The sequence below is a fragment of the Mirounga leonina genome, unplaced genomic scaffold (assembly GCF_011800145.1).
Source record: "Mirounga leonina isolate KUSES-001 unplaced genomic scaffold, KU_Mleo_1.0 Mir_115, whole genome shotgun sequence".
Classification (NCBI taxonomy): Eukaryota; Metazoa; Chordata; class Mammalia; order Carnivora; family Phocidae; genus Mirounga; species Mirounga leonina.
The window spans coordinates 89,146,920-89,166,560 of record NW_023270268.1 but is presented as its reverse complement, the minus strand read 5'-3'; the positions used below and the strand labels follow the sequence as shown (position 1 = coordinate 89,166,560).

Sequence of the window (19,641 nt, the reverse complement as noted above, 5' to 3'; positions counted from 1 at the left end):
AACAACTTCAGTGGTGATAAAATGTCTCCTGGTTCTCAAGCACCTTTGGTTAAGCACGCTCACCAGACATGTTGGCTCAAGTCACATTATGGACAGTATCTCCCCAATGAGTTTATTATCTGAATCGCCTCAGGCAGTGGCTTTAAGCTAAGAGCTAGGGACATGGACAGAGCACAGAGGCCAGTAGGTAAAAGACCCGAATCTTGAGGCTTAAAGACTAGATGGAGACAAGACCTTTGGCTGGGTTTTAAAGATACAAATTGACCAGAAGTAAACAGGCTTCATGCCTGCTGAGGTTTTAAAGGAACCGTGTTGCTGAAGAAACTGTAAGCCTGGCTGTCAGTAGCCTGACAGCATTCAGCAAGGATCATGCTATATATTTTGAAAGGTAAAGATCAAGAACATAGTCAATGGATCAGGCAAAATCAAGCCACATGGCGAGGTATCCTCCATGATTATTACTAAACATCTTTGTCTCCTTTGGAGAGATCTAAAGGGGACAAAACAGCAATTAAGTATGCAATATTGTTGTACAACTGAAAAGAGACATGGAAGCTACACATAGTAGAACTCCCATAGCTGAAAAGGATCTTAAGATATTGTTTACTTCACCTCCAGATGCTCTCTAATTCATTCACTAGCAGGCTACAGGAAATGAAGAAGATGGAAGAGAAAAGAGCAACTTATGAAGTTCAGGAAAATGCCCTTTTAATTAAGGGATGAGGTTTGGTAGTGTTGATAATAATTTTGTGGAGCTAAGCCAAAAAAAAGCTTCTGGGTGCTCTCTGCAGATAAAACACACAACCACAGAAAAGAGAAAAACAGTGAACTGTAGATCTTACCGCTAAAGCTTTCATCAACATTAAACGCATCAGCAACAAAACATATGAAGGACAAAACAAAAAATATGACCCTTTCCAAATTACTTGATCACTATATCCCAGTTGCAAGGGTCTCCCTCACCACAGCAACAAATACTATGAGTGATGAGTCATCTGCTGAGGTCTGCTCACCAATCCCCACATACAGAGGCCCTGAAGATGAGGGGCTGACACCTACCGCGGGGCGCCGAGTACATTCTTTGAAAGCCAACTCTGCATACCGCTTCACAGAACTGGTAGGGAATTTGCTGAAACAGCCTGTGGCTCACAGGCTTCCCATGTGTTCTCCCTTCCATCATTTTCTTCTTTTTTTGGAAGACAGCCATGAGAACCGCGTTGTCTATTTTCTCCACCTATGACCCAAGGATATGAAAAACTGAAAAAAACTAGGAAAAAGTGAGAACCACTATTTACATTGCTTGATACTCTACTTCAAAGAGAAAGGATCTTATGTGCATATTACTTGGCATGCAACTTGCTTTTCATATAAAGTGTTTTAAGAGTCTCTCCTGACCCCACCCCTCTCCTACTTTGACTTCTGTCTCTTCAAAATTCCCTGTCCCTTCTTTGATAAATCCATATAATAAAAATTCACTGAGCAATCCCTACATGCCAGGCACTGGTAATGAAATGGTCAACAGTGTAGACAGTCTTTGCCTTCTTAAAAGCTCACAGTTTAGAGAGAGGTAAAAATAGGTAAACAATTATAATACAGTGTGATACATGCTATTCCATTTCTTTTCATGTTGCTTCAAGATAGGCAGAGAAGTTTGCCCTGACACTTGATCGGTGCTTCCAGTGATGTCCTGACATCATTCCTACCTCCTGATTCCAACTACACCCTTTGTGCCTGCCCACCCCTGCCCGCCTTTCAGTCTTAATCCTAGGGGTCCAGGTCAATGAGCAGCTGGCTTAGAGTCATCAGCAGGTGAGTTTTTCTTTTGGTTACAGAACCAAGTGAGAGCAAGACAAGTCAAATCCTTCCCTTAATTAAGTATACCTTTATAACCTGCAAACCACAGTTTTCAAACTGTTTCTTCTGATCCTGAATTTCCTCCGCTGAAAGCTTTAGGCATCTCAGAAATGTATTCCTTTTCATTTCATCCTGGTTTTGGGGTTGCCAATCAGTCCATTGTCCTAAAAATGAGTAACACAAAACTTTGTCTCAGTGCTCTGTGAGAGGAAAAATGCTTGTAAAGAAATTTAATAGGGGTGCCTGGGTGGCTCAGTCGGTTAGGCGACTGCCTTCGGCTCGGGTCATGATCCTGGAGTCCCGGGATCGAGTCCCGCATCGGGGTCCCTGCTCGGCGGGGAGTCTGCTTCTCCCTCTGACCCTCCTCCTCTCATGCTCTCTGTCTCTCATTCTCTCTCTCTCAAATAAATAAATAAAATCTTAAAAAAAAAAAGAAAAAAAGAAATTTAATAAAACAAGTTATAGAAATTTAAAGGAATGGATTAGCCAGTTTAAACTGTATGGCTTATATCTTATATGTTTAGGACATGCAAGGAGAGTACAATATAATGAGAAGGCATAGGATAAAAGAGGGGATTAATAAATTTGTCCTCACATGATTTGGATTAAGAGGCTGAGGGAGTGAGAGAAAAAGGAGCATTAGCATATACTTCCCCCATCAATGTTGTAATGATGATATATAATTGTGTTGCTAATAGGAAATGTTTATATTTCTGGCCAGGATGCTCATCAACAAAAAGATACGGGCATAACAACACATTAAGGAATGATGAAAAATAGTATGACATTTATATAAAACTTTTTCAAGATTTTCAAAAAGATTTCATATCTCAACTTCATTTGAGCATTACAACACCACCACTGACACAATTAACACACTTTTACAAATAAGGAAATTGAAACTCGAAGTTAAGTGACTTGCCCAATATCACACAGCTAAAACAAACCTGGCTTTCACCGGTGCTTTCTGCAATTGGCAAGGCAAAATATTTGGTACATATATCACTCATATGCACCCAACCACAAAGAGCAAACTTTGGAGATTAAGAGTTTATGGTGTCCTGTCTTCCCTCCCTTCCTTCCTTTTTTCCTTCCTTTGTCCCTTCTCCCTTAACTTTCCTACCTTCCTTTTTAAGTTCAAGGGACAACCTGTTACTGCCTAGCAAGTCCTTGTTGGAATAAATATACATATAGGCGAACAAACAGACTTATTTTCTTTTTAAAAGATTTTATTCATTTATTTGAGAGAGAGAGCATGAGCAGCGGGGAGGGGCAGAGGGAGAGAGAGAGAGAAGCAGACTCCCTGCTAAGCAGGGAGCCTGATACAGGGCTCGATAACCAACTGAGCCACCCAGGCACCCCTCAGATTATTTTCAGTTTGACTTAAACCCAAGTAAACAAAAATGACATAATTCCCAGCACATTATTTAACCACAGAAAGCAGATGATAAATCCAAAGAAATTCACTAGAGGGGCCAAGTTGTAAATCTGGGAAACAGGGGGGACAAAATTCCATATCAGAGAAACTCCAAAGCCAGGAAATTTCAAAGGAAGATACTATAAATTAAATCTCGAGAGCAACAGCTGACCTTTATAAAGTATAGTAACAGAGTTCAGTTCACCTGAGTTCAGCAAACATTTACTGAGCTCCTATTACCTGTCCAGTGCTGGGTTGGACACCAGAGACTCAAAGATCCACAAACTCCTACTGTCAGAAGCACTCCCCAGGAAGGATTACAATGGCAGCATAAAAGAGGAAACACCTAACTTCCATTATTTAAATTGTATCGCTCTAATGGATAGTTAGTTGATGTTCCTTGTAGTAATAACTCATTGAAAATTTATCCATTTTGTTAACTAAGGTCCTAATCTAGTTGAGAGAGGATCAGTGTGTAGGAGCCTCGGAAACACAGCTGTGGAATGATATGCTTAGTCATCAACTATCAAAAGTGCCACCTTGCAGCAGAACAAGGGACTCACAGGGCTAATTGCCAATAGTCGGGAGAATGGGTCAACCCTACGAGTGCAGTGAGTTTAAAGTCATGCTACAAGCTTTATAGACCAGTGTTTGTCTCTTGTTCTCTTGGGAAGTATACTGGTGTTAGTTTAAATACCCACAGTCATTACCTTTCAAAAGCTAAGTAGAAATCATAATCTTTGGTCTCATTCTTTTTTTTTTTTAAGATTTTATTTATTTATCCATGAGAGATAGAGAGAGAGAGGCAGAGGCAGAGGGAGAAGCAGGCTCCCCGCGGAGCAGGGAGCCCGATGCGGGACTCGATCCCAGGACCCAGGGATCATGACCTAAGCCGAAGGTAGATGCTTAACCCACTGAGCCACCCAGGCACCCCTCTTGTGTATTATTTTTGTCCATGTTTTTTGACATTGGGTTTTCTAAGGAATGTGGATACAACACTTACTGTAAACTCCCACTCACTTTGACCATGTCTACCTGAATTATTTTTACAAACACAAGGTGAAAATGAGGTGTCCTTTGAAAATTTGCATCTGAATTTTTGTACCAAACCCATCAACGTTACAGTGAAACTCACCTCATCTTTGTTAAAATCCTTCAAGGCTCTCCCTTGTTTCAAGAAAAACTCTGAACTCTCATGTGATTTCTAAAGTCTTTCATAATCTAGACCCTGCCATGGTCTGATTGCTTCAAAGTTTCTTTACCTTACTAATTTCTACCTATTCTTCCTTCTCCATTTATGACACCTCCTCTGAGAAGGCTCCCCTTGACCTCCCAGGTCTGGGTTAGGTGTCTAAATTGGTATTCTGAGACCCGATTCCAATGTCTGTGTGTGTAGAGGGTTTCTCATATATACAACCAAGCAATTCTGCTACTATCTACCCAAGGATAGCATCAGATTCCATAGGTTAAGAGTTCAGTCCTACAAGACTGCTCCCCAACGCATGCACGCACACACACACACACACACACACACTTCAGATACCAGTCGAAAGCCAGACTGTTGTTACCCATGCTTCCGGCTGACTAGCTATGAACTGAAGGTTCCAATGACCTGCTCCTTGGATTTCAAACACCGGTTTCAAGTTCAGGTTGTTACCTGTACTTTTGACTGGCTAACTATAAGTCAGAGGTTCCCATGATCTCCTCCTCGGGTTCAATTAATTTGCTAGAGCAGCTCACAGAACTCAGAGGAACATTTTACTTACTAGATTACTGGTTTATTATACAGGTATATGACTCAGGAATAGCCAGACTGAAAAGATGCATAAAGCAAGGAAGGAAGCGGGAAAGAGTGCAGAGCTTCCATGCTCTCTCCCAGCAAGCCACACTCCCTAGCTCTCCACGTGCTCACCAACCTGGAAGTTCTCTGAACCTGTCCTTCTGGGTTTTTATGGATGTCCATTAGCTACTCACAGCTGACTAAATCATTGACCATTGGCAACTGATTCAACCTCCAGCGCCCTCCCCAGAGCTTGGGCTGGGGGATACCGAAAGTTCCAATCCTCCAATCACAAGTTGGGTCTCCCGGCAACCAGTCCCCATCCTTAGGCGCTTTCCAAAGTCACCTCCTTAATGTAACAAAAGACATCCTTATCACTCTCAACACTCAGGAAATCCAAGGGCTTTGAGAGCTGTAAGCCAGAAATGTGGATAGAGGCCAAATATATGTGACAAATGTTTTGATCATCTGAATGACGAAATGTATATATTCTAAATTGCAACATCACAGTGCCTGTCCGAGGTGCTCCCACAGAGCATTTTCACCCTCCTCTTTCATAATTAACTTGCTTGCTTCTCAGTATCCTCAATTAGATTTTGAGTGGAAACAATGTCCATCTTATTATTGTATCCCCAGCACCCACCACATGCTTGGCACATATCATGGATACAGTATACATCAGTCCAGTAAATAAATGAAATAAGCTTCTGTATCCCAAGGTGGCATTTACAACAGTGTAATTTTCCTAGTTAGCTCTAGGACCATGTTAAAAGGACCTCTCCAGACCCAAATTCCCAGTCATCATGATGAATTTTTGCCCCATTGAATGGGAGATACTTGAGTGTACTTCACAGCATGAATGAATAGTTTACTTTGGTGAGAGAGCTCAAAGTAATTTTAAGGTTCCTAATGCTGCCAGCAACAGATACGTAAATGCAAGAAAACTCAAATAAATGAATTAATCAGGTGGAATGTGTCTGTATTTGAATGCTCCATTTGTAGAATTAGGGATGTACTTTTCCCCCCAGAACCTGGGCTTGCGTTGCTGGAGGCTTTCCATTTAATTGCCTCTTAGGCAATCCATTTCATCATAAGTAAATCCAGTCATGTGTGTGCACGTGCATGTGTGCGTTGCGTGTGTGTGTTCATTTACTAATTAACCCTGCTGGTAGAAAGACAGCCAAAAAACGGTTATAAAAGGTTATGGCTTAACACAGAACCAGCATGATTTGCTCTCTCTTCCATGCTATCTCTGACCCACATACATACAGACGCATTCACACCCATAAGGAATAGTTGCAAGAGCTGACTTTCCAACTTGAAGTTACTCACCTGACAAGCTCCAAAGGGCTAGCTCCTTTTTTCTTGCCATCTCCTCTTGAACTTCACACAGCATAAGTTCAATGTTCATAACGACCTCAATGACGTCAGCTTGGGCTCCTTTAATCTCTAAAATTGCCTTCTCCAGACTGATAATCTCTGAGATAGAGACCCTTAAGGTATTCTGAAGCTGAGTCAAAATGTCATGTTCCTTTTTCCCAAGGTAGAGGATATGATTGTTCTCAATGATATGGTGGTCCTGGGGGGTCAGTATCCTTTGGATCCACGCTTGGGCCTCCTTCATCTTTTCCAGGTTGGATCCCATCAGACTGATGGCAGGAGATTTAGCTTTGAGCCCATTTTCTCTTTTCTCCTCTCCGGTCAACTGGGGGACTGAAAAGACTGTCATAAACATCCACAGAAGGCAGGTGGGTTTTAAACCAGAGCAGAACAAAACACCAAGGCCAATATTTGCCCCGAGGACATTATGACCATTGCCAGCAACAGCAGCTTCAATTAAGTGCCTATCTCTGATTGCTGTGCTAGATATGAAGGAAATCTAAATATATGGTTTCCAGTCTCCTTGAGAGCAGAGTTTAGCCTGAAAGGGGTTGGTTTTATCATGCCTTGCCCATGCTATGTTGCATTTGTCAGTTCACAGATGAGTTAATCTTGTGAAATCACCCTGGATGTTAACCCACTATTATACCTCAGAGATGCAGGTCGGGTTCCAGACCACCGTATAAAGTGAATATTGCAATAAAACAAGTCAAATGAATTTTTTGGTTCTTTAGTGCATATGAAAGTTGTGTCCACACTATACTCTAGTCTGGGAAGCATGCAATAACATTACGTCTAAAAAACAATGTACCGACCTTAATTTAAAAATACTTTGTTGCTAAAAAATGCTATCATCTGAGCTTTCCGCGAGTTATAATCACTGATCACAGATCACCATAACAAACACAATAATAATGAAAAAGTTTGAAATATTGTGAGAATCACCAAAATGTGGTATAGAGACATGAAGTGAGAAAATGGCACCAATTGACTTGCTTGATGTCGGGTTGCCACAAACCTTCAATTCGTAAAAAAAAAAAAAAAAAGGCAGCATCTGTGAAGCACGATAAAACAAAGTACAGTAAAATGAGGTATGCCTTTATGTCCCACTGACTGAGATTTTCCTTAACCTCTTGCTACTACCGAGTTTGAAATCAAACATCTCTGAAAGCCATACAGCTTAAAGAGTGAAAATTCCTTTTGAAAAATATGTATTTCTGATTATAAAAATAATACATTTATTTTTGATAAATTAGAAAATTATCCAAGTTTAATGAAAGGAAGATATACCCATAACTCTACTAACTGGAATTCCTTTTCATATCTTATCCGTATGTAATAGGACATTTTACGCCTCCACAGAATTTGGAGCTTAGCAGCTTCTACTGCTTGACATGGTATCTCCCAGCAGAAAAGGTCAGGGAACTTGATTCCAACCCACCCACGTGTACCCTTCTCTACAATCCCCCTCCATAAGGAGCAAAGATATATATAAAAAAGTAGACTCTCTGATGGATTAGGATAACTCAACCCAAATTGCAAAAAAAAAAAAAAAAAAAAAGTTGGCGGGCAATGGACTAGATGAGAGGAAATTCACAGGCGAGGCACTATCTAGAACATATAAAGAATTCTCTCAAGTTATCAAGAAAAAGGAAGAACCTAATACTCAGCTGGGCAAAACATTGCACAGAAAAGGAAACACAAATGGCCCAGATATGTGTGAAAAGATGCTCACCTTCGCTGGCAACCAGGGATATGAAAAATTATCCACCAGATTGGCAAACAATAAGTCTGAGATATTAAGGGTTGGGAAGGATATAGAGCAACTGGAACTTCTGTATATATTTATGATGGATATAAAACTGGAAAAACTACTCCCATAATTATATTTTGTAAAGAAATTTTTGTATGTGTGTATCAGGAGATAGGTATAAGAAAGCTCACCTTCTCCTTTGTAACAGCAAAAACCTAGAAATGACCCACATGTCCTTCAGCAATGGAATATTATTATAGCAATGAAAAGGAGTGAACTTTAGCTATTTGGATGAATCTCAGAAACATATTTTGAAGGGGAAAAGTAAATTGAGCAACTACTATGTTCTAGGCATTGTTCTAAGTGCTTCACATAAATTATTCTGTTCACTCCTCGCAACCTTCTAAGTACTATCAACAGCTCCATCTTACAAATGAGGAAACTTCTTCAGAGTTATTAAGTAACTTGCCCATGGTTATAGGACTAGTAGGTGTGGGCAGTCTGACTCTAGTACTCACATAATTCTGCCTCCCTGTAAGTGATCTGAGGTTAGCAGTGGTAATTAGCATCTTTCCCCCTGATGGGTGGTAACAGTACCAGGAGAGACCCAGAAGTAAGAGAGGGTCTGAGTTTAAAAAAAAAAAAAAGCCAATGTTTTGGACAATAGAAGTGACACGTGTTCTTAAATTGGAGGCATAGGGATTTTGTTTGTTTGTTTTTTAACCCTTGTTCTGCCTGGGAGTTTATATTACTTTTTAGGAGAAAATAGAAGCAAGACATGGTGATACTTCATTTATCCATCATTACCGGGGGAGGGGGGGAATTGTTCTTCTGGGTAACTAATTGTTCAGATCACTAAAGGATACACTTCTAGCACCAAATACATTAGTTAAATATTTATGAGTTAAATTACTTAGTTTATTAGGTAAATATTTATTAGTTAAATATTTCTAATGAAAACACATTTCCCTGCCTTCCTAAATAGTTTAACATTTCTTTGATAATCTGAGATCATCACCATTAGCCATTATTAATGTCAATTATTGTCTTGCGCTATAATTATAATTCCTTTACAGATGTCCTTAAAAATGACTGAAGTAAATGTTAACTCCTGGCCCTATTATTCAGACTAATAACATAGAGACATGTGTATGTTCCTTTTCCATACTGTCCTCACCTAAGCCTCCTATCTACCTTCCTTAGATTCAGTCTTGTTCCCCACATATGCACTGCATTTGTTTGCTTCTCTGCATTTTCTTTGCCTTGGGTGCCCCACCCCACCAGCTCTAGCCATTGAAAACCTGCCATCCTCAAAGGCCAACTTAGAACCACTCGTCCAGGAAGCCATTCTCAACCCCTTCAGGTCAGAAGGACTCTCCCCCTCCTCTGGGCCCTCTAGGTAGTTCGTCCAGCCTCTCATTCATTATTCTTTGGCCTTCGTTTAATGCTTTGCAATTTACAGAACATTTTGACGTACATAATCTCCAATTATCCTGACAAAAGTCTGTCATTATCCTCCTTTCACAGATAAATGAACAGGTTCATAAGAGGCACAGTCACAAACCACAGCTCTTCAAGTACCCCCTCCTTAATTTCCAACACCACTGGACCAGAGCACGTCCATACATGAGCTCTTCTGTTAAAGTGTATAAGCAAATTGTTGTGACCCTCATGGGAAATACCCTAACAGCTTCTATTGCTCATTGAATGTCTAGTGTTTTTAACATTTATAGACTACTGTAGATCAAAAGACTATTTCAGAAGTATATACGTCCCAGTTGTCATGAGGCCATTTCAATTCCATCAACTCAAACTCCACTAAAGGAAAGGAGTTATACAACACAGTCAATCTTTCTCCAACATCAACCAGGGTTAGTTAAGTCCAGTGATCCACAATTCTGGTTCAGTAGCAAAACTGACTAGGAGCTCCTGAAAAATATGCATGCTTGGCCCTGATCCAGAGCTCCTGAGTCAGAATATGTAGAATTGGGGGCCATACATATTTTTGTTTGTTTATTTGTTTAAAGTTTCTGTCATGATCCTAGTGATTCTCAGGTTTGGGTAGCATCAGGTAAATTCATTTATTATTATCTGGTATGACTGAGATGTGTTTTCTATAATGGCTAATGAGTAACCCCATTTAGATGTGATCCCATTCAGAGCGGAAAGAGTAACTGGCTTAGTCAGCTTATTGAGGGGCAGAATTTTTCTTAGAGAAAAATTATAGAGAGCTATCTATGAAGGAACTACCCACACTGTGGATTACCCACTGTGGCTTAGCCTCTCTCTATTCCTATCACGAAACTGGACTGGGCAAAAATAGAATCATGTTCAGATACCGAGCAAGTTAGTATCCGAACAGGAGAAAATATATTTGGCTTATTTCTTCTTCTTGTCCCTTCTATTAGTTAAAATGATGAAGAACAGGATGAGCCCCTGGTGGGTGGACCCTACTTCTAGGCCGGTGAATTTCTTACTCACCACTGTAATTATTGAAATCACGTAGCTTGGTTTTTCTCTCTTCCACTTCAGCGCTGAAAACCTATAAGAAGCAAAACAGAGTAGTCGTAAGTGGGGCTTTTAGCCATTGTCATCAAAATCCCCCTTCCTACCTGCATAAACCACACTTGGCCTCATCCACTCTGTCAATCCCCATCCCCACTGCCACAGATCTACAGCAGCCTTTTGGAAAGTCCTAGGAAACAGCAATCACAGCACCAAATTGCGTCGTACCACGATCTATTAGAACACCTAGGGGAAACAAGTATAGAAAAACCGGAAGGAAAACCAAAACCTGGTTTAAAAAAAAAAAAAAAAAGAATGTATATGTATATCCCAAGGCAAAATGTAACCATTCGTTCATTCCACAAATATTAATGCTCTGGTTATTGCATATTAGGCACTGAACCAAGGCTGCGGCCATGTCACCGGAGAAGACAAAAATAGGCAGATGCTCTTGTAATTAATAAAACAGAAATGCACTTGAAAAGATTGTTCTACAGTTTCTCCTTAGCACAGTGCCTGGTTGATGCAATATATGGCAGCTATCTTTATTATTATCACCTAGGGGAGCCCTCAGATTGTGGTTGATCTTACTATTTTTTTTTTTTTTGAACTGCCACATACATTTTTGTTTATGTATTGAAGAGAAAGAACCTTCTTTTCTGATGCAGTTCATCCCCCTTGTAGGAAGATGGTACTTCCTGAGCCGTTCAGGGATGCGCTTGGGCCATCTATCTGGGCCCATCGATCGAGCTCTGCTTTAGGGGGAACTTCATTTGCAAGACAGGATGATTCACTGTGTCTGGAAGGTGAGCTCCTTCACTGGGTAACTGGCTGGCAGGTCAGCTGTGGAAGAGACACACTGGTGTCCTGGAGCTGGCTGACATTGGCTAATGAGAGCTCACCGTGGGCATCTCTTCCTAACTGCACCTTCAGAGATGTCGGCAATGAATATCAACAAACGCTACAAACCTCCCTGTGCCTAGTCAAGCAGCAAAAGGAATAAGAACCTTAACACTTGTTGCAGGAAAGTGGAAGCCAGAACAAGTATGAGTTTGTTTTCTTGTAGGGAGAGAGAAAATGGCAACCATCCACCTGGAGACAGGCTGTGAGGTAGAAGAGTGAGCAGTCAGAGGACTAGTGTTCAGAGCCACTCTGTCTGCCAGGCACCGAGCAAGGCCCTTTCTACCCAAAACCCAGACCCACGCCTGGGAGCTTGCGCTAGCACTTGGATGTTGCCATTGGCAGAATCAGAAACCTGTCTTGAAAATCCATTTTAAGTTGCTGTATCTTATTCCTTTCCTTTTTTATTCTTCCTTAACATCATGACAGCCCCTTCTCGAAGTGCCAGCTAAGCGAGAATTAAAGCCCAGAGATGGTACTTTAAAGGTGGAACAGCACAGCACTATATACTAATTATGCTGAATATATCAGGGACCTTCTCACATGTTAGAAACTCAGGTTAATCTGCCTACTGTAAAACAAAAAGCTGAGGTGAAGTGAAAACTAAAGAAGCTGGACACACAAATCTCTGCACTCAGACACACGGACACACTCCCCTACACACTCGTTCCTCCCTTTTGTATCAGACCACAACTGACTTCCCTCGGGGTCACCTACAGAGAAGTTAAACAATTGACTGAATTTGGGGACAGTACTGGGGACATGGCAAAAGTGGTCAAAGATACCTCTGTGTGAAAGAATTAATAATCTAATTGGGAAGAAAAGATAACAAACGAGTCACTTGGTTTCATCTTCAGGTCAGCACTCTGAATTACAGTTCATGACAGCTGATCCAACAGCCAGCCTTCATGGAGGGCTTCCTTGGGTGCCTGGTACCATTCTAAGTGTTTTATGTGTATTAACTCATTTAATGCTCACAACAGCTCCAGAGGATGGTAGTTATTATCCTCCCTTTATTTTACTTTTTTTTTTTTTTTCAAATAAGCTCTACGCCCAAAGTGGGGCTTGAACTCACGACCCCAAGATCAAGCGTTGCATGCTCTACTGACTGAGCCAGTCAGGCTCCCCTATTATCCCACTTTAAAGATGAGGAAACTGAAGCACAGAAAAGTATATTAACTTGCCCCAAGAAGTTGACCAACTGGAGAGGAGAAGGCAAAAAATTTGTTTTAAATATGCTGGATTTAAGATGACAATCGAATAACCAAGTGGAAATGAGAGAGGGTTAGGTGTATGGGTCTGAAGGTGGCTCAGAAGACAGGACTTTGCAGAAACTGTAAGAATACTTGTGTTCGGGGCGCCTGGGTGGCTCAGTCATTAAGCGTCTGCCTTTGGCTCAGGTCATGATCCCAGGGTCCTGGGATTGAGCCCCGCATTGGGCTCCCTGCCCCGCAGGAAGTCTGCTTCTCCCTCTCCCACTCCCCCTGCTTGTGTTCCCACTCTCGCTGTCTCTCTCTCTGTCAAAAAATAAATAAGATCTTTAAAAAAAAAAAAAAAAGAATACTTGTGTTCTCAGAGCAGGAGAGAAGAGTGAGGGGCAGAGGACCCCAGACTGAAACTAAAAGGTTGCTTACCTTTGAGGAGCAGGGGGAGAATAAAGGCCAACAAAGGAAAAGTGGGAAGTTAGGTAGCAGGGTAACATTGCTGCTTTAATGACAGTCTTTACTAGGTCAAAGGTGGGCAATTAAAAAAAAAATTAAATTCACCAAGTTAGAACATCACTGTGCTGTACAGGGCTTAGCTCATGTCTTACATGATGTTATTGAATGAATGAATGAATGAATGAATGAACTATAGGACATTTCTAAAATATTAACTTACCATATATGTCTCCAGTTCTTCTGGAAAGATCACAAACTTTACAGTTAATTGTTTTTTCAAATGGCATTTGGCAAAAGTTAAAACTTCATCAAACATAATCTTGGCTGCTATACTGCTCTGTATACCAATGTTTCCAGTCCCAAGGGCAGGAAAGGAAATAGAAGTTTTATTTAGTTCAAGGCATTTCTCCAAACATTCCTTCACTGCAATTCTCAGTATCTGTAGGAAAAACAGATCAGCCTTTGAGTCAAAATAAAACTTCACTCACCCTTTGATCCTGCCCACATCTTACAATGCCAACCTCTACTCTCCCTCAGGGTCATGGCCATGCCTCCTTAGAGAGCAGGAAAGGCTCCACTCCGTGGAGAACCCATGACAGCCTTAAGGTTAGATGATGAGAAACAGAAGTCATTGAGGGGTCTGTTTGGGCGCCATGATTTCTCCCAGTTTATACAGCCTTGTCCATCTCCCCAGGTCAGAGAGCCAACCATCAGTTTATCCCATTTACCTGCCACTTCCAGGTTGAAACAAACAGCTCTTGGAAGTTTAATAAAGGACACAGAGGGAAAAATCCATAAGCAGCTTTATCCAACATCTTTAAGATATGTCCTAATGTTCTATGTAATTTTTTCTCGAGAAGTGCTAATATATTTGGCAGATTTAAACTTTCCATCAACATTTCAACATCCATACTGAAGTACAGGAAGGTTGTCTGTGGAAGGGCCTTGGAAAACTGGGGGGTAGGTAGTGACTGGAGGACGGGTTTGGGATTAGAGGGCTCTTAGTCAAAGAAGGACCAGAAATGGTGACAAAATAAAGATAGACAAAGACAGAGAAGGGGACTGTTTCCCTCTCTCCACATTTGAGTGGGTCCCCCCACTCTTTAATGTGTATGTTTTATGTGTCTCAGGTGAAGAGTTGGCCAGAAAGCCAATCTGCCAATCTCTACCTCAGGCATTGGTGGGAAGACACCACAGGTAATAGATTTACCTGGAATAATACTGGAAGGGAAATCCCAGGTCCTCCTGGCATTTAACTGATGGAGGGGAATACAGAGAGGCTGAATTCCAGGCCCGTTTAGGGAAAGGCCAACAGGGTCACAGAGGGGTGAGGTAAACAGGTGTGTAGACTGAGGGAGCCCACTCTTTCCAGGTCTGTTTGCAGTATGCCAGCTTACAATTTAGACATGGGTTAGGTAATATTTAAAATTAAATTTCTTAAGATAACTTGTGACAACAACACTTTTTCTGTATTTCAGAGTGGTAGAAAATGAGGACTATCCCACTTACCAATATTTCATAAATGTAACGACATGATGGAACTTCAACAAAGACTATGTAGACTATGGAACTACATAAAGATAAACTTACTGTGAACTTACCTCAGTCTGTTTGCAACATCTTGAATGCCACAACACATGGTACACGTATTGACAGGGCAATTTAAATCCTTTTGTGACCAATACGAACTGAGAATCTTGTATCTCAGTAACTTTTTTACCAAATTCCAATTCTATTTCATCTCCTGCTTGTTGTAGGATTGATATTGACACAGGTCCATATCTAAGACCACAGAGTGGATTTACAGAATTAACAATTACATCTGTCTGCAAAGGAAAAAAAAGAAAAGACGGACAGGATTCCTTGTTAAATTACTTTTTCCTAGATGTTCAGTTTGCTGAGGAGCTTTGAAAAAATGCTTTTGAAGATCTTAAATTCACAAGACATCTTTTGTTTGTGTGTTTGTTCTGCACAAGGTATCAATCAACGGTGGATAGAACTCATAATTCCATTTGATTGCCATGAATCATTTGTCCTATTCAGAAATTAGGTGAAGTGTGTGGATGATACAATTCTGACTGCAAACGTCTGTCAGCCCCTTGCTGCCTTATAATGCCATATTCCAGATTTGGAGCTTTCCCTGTGATTTGTTTTAACCTTTATCAATACATGGTTTCATCCCCTGCCCCACTGCCATCACTTTTTGCTATTTCTGTGTGAATTTTCTGTTCTGTTTTAAAGAGAGTGGAAATAAAATTTCTTGGGAAACTTCTACCTCCTAATGCTTTTCTTCTTAAAGAAAGCAGTACATGGTTAAAGAAAATACAAACGAGACAAAAAAGTCTTCAGTGGAAACAGGCCTCCCTCCTGCTGGGTTCCTTGGATGCCCGATGCACCCGCCTGTCCTGCAGGCAACCACTTTTACCAGTTCTACATCTGTCTCTTCGGAAATGGACTGCATACACATGGGCTGTGTTTTCACTAGTATCACCCTTAGTTAGCCCTCAGACCTGGGCTACAGGGGACGGTATCCTTCTGCTCCCGCCCAGTGCTCAAACACCCCTAAATCATCCTGATGGCTTTGGTTCCTTTTGCGGGCAACCCAGGTACTTCTAATGGACGTTAATGAATGCTTCACTTTGAAAGCGCAATCAGAATTTCCAATTTGGGAGCATTGGCACCCTTGAAAATTTTTAAGGTTCTTAATGTTGCTGGCAATAAAGAAATACAACAAAAGTTTAAAGGGTAAGTTATTCAACTAGGATGTTTCCACTTTAATTTTAAAGTGGCATATTAATGACTTATTGAATAAATGTTTCATCATGTGGGGTCCCCTAGTCTTCTTTTCTAATTGTCTTGTAGAAAATAAGTGGTATTTTGGGGGCACCTGGGTGGCTCAGATGGTTAAGCGTCTGTCTTCGGCTCAGGTCATGATCCCAGGGTCCTAGGATTGAGCCCCAGGTCGGGCTCCCTGTTCAGTGAGGAGTCTGCTTCTCCCTCCCCCTGCTTGCGTGTGCCCACGCACGCCCGCTCTCTCTCAAATAAATAAATAAAATGTTAAAAACAAACAAAAAAAGAAAAGAAATGATATTTTTTCACTTACGATTAAGTCTATTTGATTGTGGCCATAGAAGAAACTTAAGTGTGACATCCCTGATCCAGAAATAAAAAGAATATAGCCTTATATTCTTTCTCTTCCCTGCTGCCCCCTTCACTTTGGCATCAATAATTTGCTGAAAACCCAGATGCATGCCCAAACTGAGCCCTGGGGCTACAAAGTGAATAATATACAAAATGAATAAGCCATGATCCCCAGCCTTAAGGTGCTCTGCCTAGCACGGGAACTGCACCAACCCAGAAATACCCAAGTTCACTGTTACCCTGATTCCCTCCCCTCCTTGCCAGGGCCCTGGCTTTGGCCCCCCACAAGCGCTGGCTAAATGCTAAGTTACCCTTTGTATTCTCTCCAACCGCTGACAGAGAGCAGTATCCTAAGTATACAACTTACAGCTCCGCTTAGATCTCCTGACTGGTCCAGTCCGTGATTTTCAGGCTCTCACCACTTCTATGTCTCTCTGATCAAGTCATACTAACCACCCAGTTCATACCGATCATAACTTGAGATCAGATTCAAAACTCCTCCTGTCTTCTGAATTAATCTTTCTTGGTCCACTGCCCTACACTCTTGTCATAAATTTACATACTCTTAAATATTATGAATTCATTTTGTATTAAGACTTTTTTGTTTACTCTCGATAGGCTGCTTCAGAAATGTTCAGATGGTTTGTTTCCCCAGTGGGATTTTTCAAATTGCGAATTTTTTCTTGCATAAAAGAAGTCTAATCAATTTTAAGTTCCTTGGAATCAAAACTCGTTCTATTTCCTCCTGGTGCCTAAGAATAATGGCAATAATAATCATAAATAGTTATCATGTGCCAAGCTCTATTCTAAACATTTTATGTGTATTGATTCCAGCTCTTTGATATAAGTGCTATTATTATTCTCATTTTACAGATCAGGAGACCAAGGTCCAAAAGATAAAATAACTCGATTGAGATCACCCGGTTAGCAAATGGCAAAGCTAGCGTTCAAACCCAGATGGTCTGTCTCTGAAGTCCATACTCTTAGCCTTAACAAGATGCTTTCTAAATAGCATCTGAGGGCGCCTGGGTGGCTCAGTCGGTTGAGCGACTGCCTTCGGCTCGGGTCATGATCCTGGAGTCCCGGGATCGAGTCCCGCATTGGGCTCCCTGCTCAGCAGGGAGTCTGCTTCTCCCTCTGACCCTCCTCCCTCTCGTGGTCTCTGTCTCTCATTCTCTCTTTCAAATAAATAAATAAAATCTTATAAAAAAAATAAATAGCATCTGAAATAGCATATATATATTTAAAACTACTTGATAGGTAATAAACAGCTCAGGGATCTCCTTTGGCAGTGCAAGAGAATAGAAACAAAGACTTACCTCCTGCAGTTGAATGTAGCCCTGGACAATCTGGAGAGTCACATTGTTCACGATAATTGTCTTGAAAGGAGGGGTGGCTTCTTGACTCGTGCGGGATCCCAGCTTGTTCATCCTTAGGATTACTTCTGAAGCATTTTTAAAGGCAGCAACAGTAGGATGCTCATTGCTTACCAAGTGAATTTCTTTCAAATTAGTGGCCGGTTGCTTCTCTCGGTAATAAAAGTTGATAGTTTCCACAATGATCTGTGTACACAAGTCCAGAGGGAACTGGAAAATCCCAGAGCTCAGGGCTGGAATTGCTACCGTCTCAATGTCTGGATTGATAAAGGTAACATAATTCAGAATACTTATAATGGCCTCTTGCAGCTTATGGGTACATGTCTGATAATATTTTGCTGTCCACCTAGGCCCGACAGCATGGATAATTAATTTGCAGGGAAGTCTCCCTGCTTTTGTGGTAGCTATTTTACCAGTTGGTATTTTACCCACTCTGGAAACGAATCTTCTGCTCTCCTCTTGGATTTCAAAGCCGCCAGCATTCACCAGGGCCTTGGCCAGGCCTCCCGCATGAATAAGGTCTTCATTGGCTGCATTCACCACGGCATCAACAGCATGTCTGGTGAGGTCGTCCTTCCAAACAGATAACTCGAGCCCAGGAATTAGCATTTCTCTGAAGACTCGCTGAGACTCACCATTACCCTCCAGGGATGGAGACACCAGGGTACAGACACAGTCAAATTTATGCTGAAGGACTTCACACAGCTGACTCTCATTAGTTTTTAAAATTGTGAAGTCATTGTGATTAATGGGAATTTGCCAGCTGTGGTCTTCTTCAGGAGTGGCAGTCTCTGGAAAAGTAGAGAAGATTAAAGAAATGAGCCTGGGTTCCTTTGAAAAGGGTGTAACTCGACCTCACGCTAGGAGACTGAGTTTCCCATGTGCAAAAGTGAGATGAACTTCCTTTCGCCCCCTTCCTAATCCGCCTTTTCAACCAGACATGTAATTAGGCCAAGGATATACAAGAGTTTTTCATGGTAGGTCACCTGTAAAGTGCTTAGTTTTGTGCCTGGCACACAGTACCTACTAAATGGTACCTACTACACCACAGTGATGGTGGCGAGGAAAACTATGTTTGTGGGGACTCACAGATTTTTAAAATCTATGTAAAAATGGTGACTCTGGGACCATCCATGCTTAAGGCCCATTTGCTGGAAAGGACATAATTATGAGTCAAATATATATGGAGGCTTTAATTCCTAACTTGTTTGCTTTTGCCAGTGTCTCAGTTTGGGGTTCTTTTAGAAGCAGACTCTGAGATGAGGATTTGAGAGTCAGTTTATTTGGGAGGCGATCCTAGAAAACAGCAGGGGTGGGTGAGGAGGAGGAGGAGGGCAGAGTGGGACAGTGAGACAGGAGGAGGAAGGAAATGAATAAAAGGTGTGTTACAAAGCAAATGAAGCTTAGCTCCGCTAGGGGGCAGTGCAGATCATGTGTCTCATAGCTATACCTCCAGTGGGGTAAAAAAAATTGGGGCCTATTTATCCAACTGCCATCAGTCACTGGTTGAGGATGCTCCTGTGCGGGCATGGTCCAGCAAGTATGGGAAGCACTGATGGTGCTGAGTAAATAATTCGTCATCATAGTCTAGTTCCATGGCACAAATCTGGTGGAATTAAAACTGACTAAAAGTTATTTTTATTGTATGTGGCGGACAAGATGTGCTGCTCAGACACCCCCCTTTCAAGGCAGTTATGAAGGGGAAATATGGCTAGGCAACAGTATCTAGTGGTTAGCCACTGAGGGTCCATTTCAGCTTTCCAGCCAAGGTCACGCTATTCTCAGGGGTGGCCCCCATCAGTGGCTGAGCAAGGCCATTCATGTTCAACGTGGGGCTCCCAAAATGAGCGCTCTCAGGCTGGCAGAGCTTTGTC

General features: G+C 41.5%; 1 protein-coding gene across 9 annotated transcripts in view; it reads right to left on the bottom strand.

Moving 5' to 3' along the window:
* The window catches only part of PARP9 (poly(ADP-ribose) polymerase family member 9), a 32,263-nt gene that overhangs the window by 7,893 nt on the left and 4,729 nt on the right, over positions 1-19,641 (bottom strand). For 8 of the 9 annotated variants that reach the window (XM_035000028.1, XM_035000033.1, XM_035000025.1 and 5 more), the window contains 7 exons: positions 17,711-18,558; positions 14,852-15,076; positions 13,471-13,689; positions 10,666-10,726; positions 6,384-6,764; positions 1,882-2,018; positions 1,060-1,234 (listed from right to left, as the gene is read on the bottom strand). In XM_035000028.1, the coding sequence (XP_034855919.1) occupies positions 1,060-1,234; positions 1,882-2,018; positions 6,384-6,764; positions 10,666-10,726; positions 13,471-13,689; positions 14,852-15,076; positions 17,711-18,558 (2,046 nt within the window). The remainder of the gene's footprint in view (positions 1-1,059; positions 1,235-1,881; positions 2,019-6,383; positions 6,765-10,665; positions 10,727-13,470; positions 13,690-14,851; positions 15,077-17,710; positions 18,559-19,641) is intronic. The other variant, XM_035000031.1, reaches the window with a different exon arrangement.